The sequence below is a fragment of the Chanos chanos genome, chromosome 2 (assembly GCF_902362185.1).
Source record: "Chanos chanos chromosome 2, fChaCha1.1, whole genome shotgun sequence".
Lineage (NCBI taxonomy): Eukaryota > Metazoa > Chordata > Actinopteri > Gonorynchiformes > Chanidae > Chanos > Chanos chanos.
Genome location: NC_044496.1, coordinates 52,391,326 through 52,401,361, shown reverse-complemented (window position 1 = coordinate 52,401,361; position 10,036 = coordinate 52,391,326). Strand labels below are relative to the sequence as shown.

The 10,036-nt window shown below is 38.3% G+C and overlaps 1 protein-coding gene across 1 annotated transcript; it reads left to right on the top strand.

Annotated features, from left to right (window-relative positions):
* Positions 1 to 743: 743 nt before the first annotated feature.
* On the top strand, positions 744 to 8,531 carry itk (IL2 inducible T cell kinase). Its single transcript, XM_030766182.1, has 17 exons — positions 744 to 881; positions 1,192 to 1,296; positions 1,559 to 1,640; positions 1,929 to 2,054; positions 2,254 to 2,291; positions 2,654 to 2,805; positions 4,393 to 4,458; positions 4,637 to 4,691; positions 5,322 to 5,401; positions 5,589 to 5,737; positions 5,847 to 5,921; positions 6,683 to 6,851; positions 7,128 to 7,344; positions 7,495 to 7,559; positions 7,659 to 7,777; positions 8,148 to 8,305; positions 8,466 to 8,531. The coding sequence occupies exons 1-17, from the start codon at positions 744 to 746 to the stop codon at positions 8,529 to 8,531; spliced, it is 1,860 nt and encodes a 619-aa protein (XP_030622042.1).
* Positions 8,532 to 10,036: the final 1,505 nt, after the last annotated feature.

Below are 10,036 nucleotides of genomic sequence, written 5' to 3'. Positions count from 1 at the left end.
ATGACAGCCCTTTATAGATACCCCCAAAGGATTTCAAAAGGGTAAACAATTAATCATCAGAAAATGTTGTGCTAGTTAAATCATGTGATGCAAAAATCATGTTCATAATGTACATGTTCATAATGATCATAGATCATTGTATGTCAGCACGGACAAGAAGGACAAACTCTCCCTCCTTTTATAGAAAGATAGGTAGAGCACGTGTATGTCTGTCTGTCTGTCTATCTGTCTGTCTGTCTCTCTGTTTGTTTGTCTGTGCATGTGTATGCATGTGTGTGTTTGTGTGTGTGTCTGTGTATGTCTGTGTGTGCGTGTGATACAAAAAGATAAACAGAGATAAATACATAAAACATTAAGTACAGATAAATACATAAATACATTAACACAAACAGCAAACAGTTCATCAGGGCTCACCCATATTCACTTTACGCATATGGTCTAAGTCTTGCTGTAATATGGCCTAAAACTTGCTGTATATCCTGTTACAATTATTTATCCCCCCCGCACTTCAGTTTGGAAAAAAAAAAAAAAAAAAGTAAAATCACAACCAACATGATGCTATTGCCTGTGTGTTTCTCTGTGTGCACATGTTCTTGTACTTGAGGAAGTGGTTTATCTCGAGCTCCAACTCCGGAAACCATGCTTCTCACACTACTTACAAGTTAGCATATACTGTTTGCCTTATCTTCTGAGCTCACTATGCATCAGGTCTCTCAATATTAGTCCCGTAACTAGCTCTTGCCATGTATCCACGAGTTATACTAAAAGGAACTTTGTATAAAAAATCTCAACAAAAACGAAGAACATCACCTTGCAATTACAAAGAGAGATATTTTGTTTTAAACACAGAGGATTTGACTTACTCTGAACGTCGCCCAGGGGTAAGTACATGCCCCCTCCTCATTATTATTATTATGACGATGATCACTATTTTGCATTATGAAAGATGATAGAGTATAATACCTCTCAGTCTTAATTCAAATAATGAGTAAGGATTTTGAATGCAAATTTTATTTTTGAATTTAGTTTAAATATTTGTGATGTTTTTATTTGAACCTTGTGGAAAATGCAAAATATTCTATGTGCACAGAACTGGTAGCCTGAGTTAATAATAGATAGTAAAGGTTTCAAAGATTCATCTATTAGATAAGCAAAATGAAAAGAATAACCAGGTTCATTTGGATTTGACAGAAAAAGCCAGTTCTTAAAGGGTGCATTGAACTTTCCCGTATCAAGTGTGTTGAGATTGTTCGCAGTGATCTGCCTATACCCTGCTCTTACAAGTATCCTTTCCAGGTGAGAATGTAATTCAGCAATGAATGTCTCTTTATCTAATTTCATCCTCTTGTTTTAGATACTGTTACATTTTATACAGTGAATTAATGACATTTTGATTGGTCGCTATACGTTTTCATTTAACACATTTTTTTGTCTTTGCAAGTCAGTGAGCTTTTTAATTATGGATGTATTCCATGAACATAGTTTATGAATAAATTTGTGTGTGTGTGTGTGTGTGTGCGTGTGTGTGCGTGTGTGTGTGTGTGTGTCTTTTATGCAGGTTGTCCATGACAGCTACTACCTTTACGTGTTTGCACCAGACAATGACTGCAGGTTAAAATGGGTCAGAGCTCTGAAAGAGGGTGAGCAAATGTCAGCAGACAAGTTGTACTTAACAAAAAGTTTAGCTTAAACAGTAATACTGATTAGAGTATCATTCATACAGAATGTCTGTGCGTTTTGAGTGTCCGTGTAAAAATATTATGTTTATTCATTTCCATTAACATCTCAAAATTGTTTACGTTGTTTTTGCCTTTACCTCACTTTATTCATTTATTTACTTATTTTGACATCGGCAACCAAGAGAAAGTCATTCCCGATCACTTATTGTAGCTTAAAATCTCTTTATTACTTTTGTTTATCTTTTGAAGAGACCAAACACAACAATGTGTTCCTAAAGTACCATCCTGATTTCTGGGGAGATGGAAAGTGGAGATGTTGTCAGCAGACAGAAAAAATGGCCGCTGGATGTAGTGAATATTATCCCACCGGAACTGGTAGGAGTTATAAATATAATTATAATCTATTGATCGTCCATTTAGAGATTACAATCTAAATTAGAATCATCATTCATTTTCTCCAACAGTAGTGCTAAGACGTCAGGTAAATGATAATAATATAAATCGTGTCCAAAAAAGAACCAAAGAACTGAATAAGACTGTCAGTAATAACAACAAAATGTTGTTAATCTCACAGCATCCAAGAAACCTCTTCCTCCAACACCAGATCTACAGGTAAATTTGAATTTGGTTATCCACTTACATCCCCTCTTTTCAGACTTTTTTCCCCCTCTTTTCTCAACTTTAGTAGTTTTTTTTTCCGCCAAAACTTTTCTGTCTAGAATTTTTTTTGCAGCTCTGCCTAGTAGATTTCAAAAGAAATGTATCTAGATTTTGTAGAGATATCTAGACTGTTCTAGATTTTCTCCTAGCCTTTACGTGGATTGTTTTGAGGTTACTGGCGTGCAAAATCTTGCTTTTGATAAATGTTTAACTATGTTTTGGAGAAATGTGCCAGAGTTGTATCATGGTATAATGTTTAATGTGTGAAAGTATTATTTCCATATGAACACTGAGTCGCATGTTTTCTCCTACAGCGGCGGTTCTCAGATCCAGATGAGAGAATGGTGGTCGCTCTGAGGGACTTTTATCCAGAAAAAGATAGTGATCTCCCATTACACAAAGATGAGGAATACCTTGTCATAGACAGCTCAGAGCCCAATTGGTGGACTGTCCAAGACAAGGAAGGGTAAATATTCTAACGTCAGTAGATGTGGATGGATAACCTAGAGAGCTACAAAGTGATTAGATGTAGCAGAAGACATGCGTAAATGATATTCCCGCTCGTGACCATAAAAACAAGTGGTTGCAAACAACCTTTAGCGGAACAGCTTAGTGAATCTTGTAGATACAATATTTCTCTGAGATGCTGAAATATCTGTGATAGCTTAGACACCAGAACTAGGACCACCTGGTGCTTTGGACAGTAAAACTATAACTGGACTAAAAGGTTTGAAATTTCTAAGCTGTTTCTCAGAGTTTGCATCAGTTTTCATGTGTTGGTCTCAATGGATTCATAATGCTATTGCTGATACTACATGACCTCTTACCATAGGTGTAGGCCTACGTGAGTATATAAACTGTTCTGTTTTTTTGGTTGGCTGAATCATCTAAGGGTAAATTTATTGTTTTTATGGTGGAAAAGGTCACATCAAAGTGACAAATGAACAAGGTCATGTCAAATGAAATCAAAACACATACCTGGACTTAAATGGAACTTTTGGCTTATACTTAGACTACGTATTCAGATGGCAGTCTCTCAAAATGGATGCAAGAAAGTAAAGTATTTAGTGTTGCTGAAATTACTTCAGCTTTACAGGAAAAACATTTTACTGAACTATTAAACATCAGAATGACTGTACTGAACTGATTTACTGTTTAAATTGATAATTAGCCAGTTCCAAGTCATACTGAGACCTGCAATAGGTTACTATTAATATGACAGTTTCTTTGGAGAACACCCAGTAACACTCAGTACATAAAGAGGTTCAGTCTGTGCTCAGAACACCGACCAAAATGTTTTTTTCTTCCAGAAATGTCCCATGATATTTTTGTGATGAGGTCTGAACGCATGCTTTTTTTTGCCATTGAAACCATGATTTTGAATTTTTTGAGAGATTACAGCTCAATATGTTTTCTCTTTGTACATTAAGAAAGTTCTGTTTCATTGGTCTAATCCGAAATAAATTCACTCTTTTGGCGAATTTCAATTACATAATTGTGATCTTAACCATGTAATCTTAATCCTCTCAGACAGAACAATTTATTTGTGTGTTTTTCTCAGATTCGCCATATTTATACAATTATTCAGTTTTAAATACTTTTCAGTTCATAAGACAACATATCCAGTGTTCTAAATACCACATCAAAAGAAATATAGTGTAATCGCTGTGTGTATTTAAACATACTTACTGTTTCTCCATGTTACATTGATGTGTTCTTTACGAGCCTGAAGAGGACCGGTATCAATTAATCATTTAATATTTGCTCAATACTTCTGGCAACTTACGGACCCCTACGTCAGCAGTTACCCCTGCATGTTAAACTACCCCAGTGCATTCTTCAGTAAATCAAGTGTTACTGTTTAGATATATTCATAAGATTTTATATGATTTTCTAATTGCAGTCTTGACCTGAGTTTTAATGTATCATACAACATGTAATGGTGTTGAACATATATGGAGGGGTAGATAACCCGCAGGCATTTCTAAACTTGTAACATCATGACTGTTATTATAAGACCCAATTTCTCATAATTCTCTTTTTTCCTTCACAGAAATATTGGGTGCGTGCCGCGCATGTATATTACAGAGAAATTTCCCAACAGCTTTGAGAGATTTGAGTAGGTCTCATTCCTCATGTCATTTTAGTAGTTTGTTTTTATTCGCAATAGAAACAAATACTCAGAGAGTTTCCCTTATATTTTCTCCTCCTGTTTAGAATATCATCAGCATACCGACACAGGATATCAACGTACGCAAAATCCAATCTCATTATTCTTGTTGCTACATCTCTTACAGGTGGTACAACAAAGACATAACCCGAGCTGAAGCTGAGGAGTTACTGCTTCAGGAGGTACATAATACAACACATTTCAATAAATTAGGGGAGCATACTGGTGTGGGTCAGTAAAAGAAAAAGAACCGAAAGCTTTTACGATCCCATGAGAACACTTTTCATTGCTTTGAGGGTCTCTGAGTTACGTTTTCACATTGCGGTGTACTATTAGGAAAGTGAAACGGGACATAGCAGAGTTTGCCTCTCTCTCTCTCTCTCTCTCTCTCTCTCTCTCTCTCTCTCTCTCTGCAAACCTGCAAAAGCTGCATTTGCAAGGTGTGCACCCTCATGTGTGCACAGCACAGAAAGAGCCCCGCAGTTTCTACACCAGACTGCGGCTCTAGGACTTCCTGTCATAACCTTGCTGTGTGCCGCGTTTTAGAAAAGAAGATTAAGTGAAATGTCATTTATTTTTTTCTTTTCCTCATATCTGACCCCACACAAGCCTGCTGCAAACTGATGTCCGACCACTGCATATTTCAAAGAGGGTTTTGAAATAACTTTCAATACCGAACCAGAAAAACCTGACCATTGTTTTCAAAAGGCCTCCGGTATAGAATATGTGTAAGGTGCTTACGTGGTGTGAAGTTGAAGGAGAGAATGTATGCTTTTAAGACAAAGACATAAAGAGTGTGTGTATGTTTTCAGAACAAAGAGGGGGCTTTCATGGTTCGTGACTCTCGACGTGCTGGACAGTATACCGTGTCTGTGTTCACCAAAGCCCCAGGGTTTGTTCACACTTTCATCATTTACACCTAAATTGTACTTGTTATACCACCGTTTGGTGATGTAATCATTCTTCTCCTTTAACGGTCCAACTAAAAGATTTTGCTTTTTTCCCCAGCGACACTTTAATGAATACTTTTGCCTGAAATTTTAGTGGATTTTCTTTCCTTTCTGTTTCCCTCCCTGTAGATCAAATGGGGAAAAGAATCCAAGGGTGAAGCATTATCAGATCCGAGAAATAGAGAGTGAAGATGGCCAGACTAAGTATTACCTTGCTGAGAAGTACCTGTTCAGCACCATTCCAGAGCTCATCCATTACCACCAGCACAACGCAGCAGGTGAGGTGTCAAAAAACGCTGAAGCCATAAATCGTCAAAGAGTCGCTGTCATGATTTAAAAAAAAAAAATTGAAGAGTTTGTTTACCCACGTGTGGGTGACCATTGCAGGCTTGATAACCAGACTGAGGCACTGTGTTTCTCGTGACCATGTGAGGACTCCGATGATTATGGAGCTTTCATCAGGTCGGTGGCTAAACCACATCTGTTTGGTCTTTTCTTGTGTCGGCTTGTCATGTTGCTACAGTTCCTCTTAAAGGAGTGCTTCACTGAAACGAAGTTAAAGACATCGTCCACTCACCTCAGCGTATGTCAAAAACCTCATTTTGCAACCACATCTTGTGTTAGGAGTTAGGAGTTAGTTAAAGCTGTCAGCTTCTCCAAAATGACTGTACACGAGAACTGAACACAAACACAAGGCAACCTAGAAATCTGTTAAAATGGACATCAGACATTGTCAATTGCCTGTTGAGGCTCAATCCAGACATTTGATAATATTTGATGAACACCTGTGAAACACTCTAACACTGACATAGGGGCAAAAACAGAAAAAGGGTTGTTATCAGATACAGGTTGTGAGCGAAGAGAAATTTCAGCTTTATTAATGTTGGAATATCTCAGTAGGTTCTAAACACCTGCAAAGAGCACCTCTGACTTTACATTAATGATGGACATTCCAGGACTCCAGGAATGAACAGCCTTTGGTTCCATTAAATTTCTTTAATGGAGCCAAAACTCAATCTGATTCTTGTATTTTCAGTTTGTTTACAGAGTACTTTTTCTGGAGTCATATCTCAAATACGCTGCTGCCTTTAAAACAAATGAATAAAGAAACTAGGAGTAACAACACCTGTTTTAATATGTATAATGTCAGTCCGTTCATCATCAAAGCCTCTAAACTACATCTATTTTCTGTGCGCTTTTTTATTTTTCGGTCCGCCTCACAGAAAAGTGGGAGTTGGACCTTGAGGAGCTGGTTCTTGGAGAGGAGGTGGGCAGTGGGCAGTTTGGCCTGGTGTGGCAGGGGTATTGGCGTGATCTGAAAGTAGCAGTGAAGACAGTTCGTGACTGTGCCATGTCAGAGGAAGACTTTAAAGAAGAAGCTCAGATCATGATGTAAGCGGCGTTCACTGAGTGCTATGTATTCGTTTTAAAATAAACGACTGTTTACTGAAGATTAAAGAGCGTTGATTGGTTTGTTTGCTTTTTGACTTAAATGCTAAATGTCATTTTCATTGCAGATATCGAGAGATCAACTAAAGTTGGTTCAAAGTAGTTTTTATTTAGACAGTTCCTATCACTGTGTTGTGTAATGCTTTTTGTCAGCAGCTACAGTATTACTTTTATAAGATCAAAGCTCGTTTTCAAAGCATTTTATCTGTACTTACACAGGAAGCTGTCCCACTCAAAACTGGTGCAGCTCTATGGCATTTGCACACAGCGATCGCCCATATATCTGGTCTTTGAATTCATGGAGAACGGATGCCTGACAGACTTCCTGCGTGGCCGAAAAGGCACCCTGTCCCAGGAGATGTTGTTGGGAATGTGTCTGGATGTGAGTGAGGCAATGGCCTACCTTGAGAGCTCCAACTTCATCCACAGAGACCTGGTAATCATCTTTCTTTCATTTACAGATTCAAGATCTCCACTTTGAGGCCATTTGTAATTTCAGTTATGTTCCATATTAAGACATGATGCTGCAAAGAATACGATTTCAAAGAATACGATTACTTGATTCAAACACTTTCCTTCAATGCAGGCTGCAAGAAACTGTTTGGTGTCAGAAGACTATGTGGTGAAGGTATCAGATTTCGGGATGACAAGGTTAGACTATAATGACATAATCTGAAGTGTCATAGGGTCTTTAGCCATTACGCCTTTAAGAATCAAGATCTATTTGATAACACTGTGTCCATCTCCTAGGTTTGTTCTAGATGATCAGTACACCAGCTCACATGGATCCAAATTCCCTGTTAAATGGTCAGCTCCTGAAGTCATCAGGTACTGCAGGTTCAGCAGCAAGTCTGATGTTTGGTCATTTGGTGAGTTCATACCGTGTGTACATCTGTGTGTGTGTGTGTGTGTGTGTGTGTGTGTGTGTGTGTGTGTGTGTGTGCATGCGAGCGTGTATGTGTGAAAATGCTGTCAAGCTGGAATGGTATCATGACCTGCAAGAAACCACAGAGTGTAAAATCAGAAGCAATAGGTTCACAAAAGTTCACATAATTTCACGATCTATATTTATATTTAGCGACAGTGACTGTGAAGAGTGAGATAGTGTGCATGTAGATTACATTTGTATTTATATGTGCTGCGGTTGTGAGACTGCGAGAGCTGAGATGATGCGTGTAGACCTGTAAAGAGGAGAATATGAACTGGAACTGGACCGATCCTACGATTCCTTTGTCTCAGGCGTGTTTATGTGGGAGGTGTACAGCGAGGGCCGACTGCCCTACGAAAACCGCACCAATGGGGAGGTGGTTGAGGCTCTGACGGCTGGAATGAGGCTACTAAAGCCCAGACTGTCTCCGCAGACTGTGTACCAACTAATGGAATGGTGCTGGAAAGAGGTCAGTTTACACGTTTTTTTATTGCATTTTGTGTCATTGTAATTGACTTATTGGTTGATGTGCGATTATGACATTACGTATTGATCCACTGAATGTCAAGAAAACGTCTAAAGCGTTAGCCTATGTGCGGTTTCGATAAAAATGTATGTTTCCTTTGCAGAAACCTGAGGATCGTCCCTCTTTCGCTCTGCTTCTCCACGAACTAGCCTGTCTCTCTGAGACCTGAGGGTGCTTTCCTCCATTCCTGCCGCTGAAATACATAAGAAAATGGAAAGATATTCCACGACATAAGCATATTTATTGGTGTACCTAATTTATTTTTTTTCTACTGACAGTCCGTTTATGTTTTTATTTAAACCCTGTGCAATATTTTCTATTCTCTGTTTTATGTTACAGTTTGTGTAGCTTTGTCCCTTTGAAAAAAAGGAAGAAAGAAAGAGAGAGAGAAAGAAAGAAAAAGAAACTTTGTCAAATGCAATTTGACAAAGTTTCTGAGTCCATTACTGTCCTTTAGAGGGCGTTCATAAACCATCATTATTTAGCAGTGTACTTCTTCAGCCCCAATGAATTCATCTTCTGTGGGTATATAATGCATTTATGAAAATGATATACAGGTGACAATAAACAGAATTTACAATAAATGGGTCTTTTTTTATTATTGGTGGTTATTGATGAGGAGGTGGGCTTGAGTTGGCTTTAAGGTTTGTGGATTACACAAAAACAGTTTAATGAGAAATAGAACTTTTTTTTTTTTTGGAAAAGGTGTCAGTCTAAACACCCAGTGACAATCATTATCCGCGTACAAAGTATAACAACAGAAACGCAACTACTTGGGTTAACACTAGAGGTGTACAAACAGTCAAGTGCTAACTGAAGCCGTGGGATACATCACGCATGCCTCTTTTGGTTGCTTTGACAGTCAAAGGTGACCTCCAACCTAGCAATGCACACCGTATATTAGACAACCTGGAATTCAACTTAGACTGAACTGACTTCATATTTTATTTACTGTATTTCCACTGGAAAATGTCCACTGGTACAACTCACAGGGTGTGTGATAGTAGACAGAGCCTTCTTTTTCATTGAGCTCTATCCCTGTTTTTTTTTTTTCTTTCCCCTTTGGATGATGTATTCATTAATGCATTTTGGGGGGAAGATTATTATTTTAAAGTGATATTTAAAAGTAGTTAACAAAATTTGAGTTAGTTTAGTCTTACGTTTGACTAACGTAGATATCTAGCAAAGCTGCATCTTGCAACAGGCTTGAGACAGTTCAGATCACTGAAATGACAGCAGGGTAATCTTGTTGCGATGCCATTGCAGGCTACTTCCACAAACTGCTTTGATTCAAAGGACACTTGACTATCACTCTCTTCAAGTTAACTGGGCCTGGAGCACAACACGCTTTTGATAATATTTCATGAAGAATTGCCTATGCAACATAACTCTGGGTTTACACCATGTAACCTTTTCTCAAGACAGGCATTAAGCTCCTTACTCTGAGCCTTTTTTCTTCTGTTTAAGTTCAGTACTTTCATTTTCAACAATACCTGTGTCAAGACACCTTGACAAGGGTTTCATTGACTAATAAGATGTGAGCACTGATCAACGGACAGCTTGTGCACACTGCTGATGCTGTTTTATTATAGGTCGTTGTCGCTTTAAGGAAATGCACTTGCAGCCATTTTCTGGTCTTTGTGTGGGGTGGATTAGCGGATAGGCACTGAAACG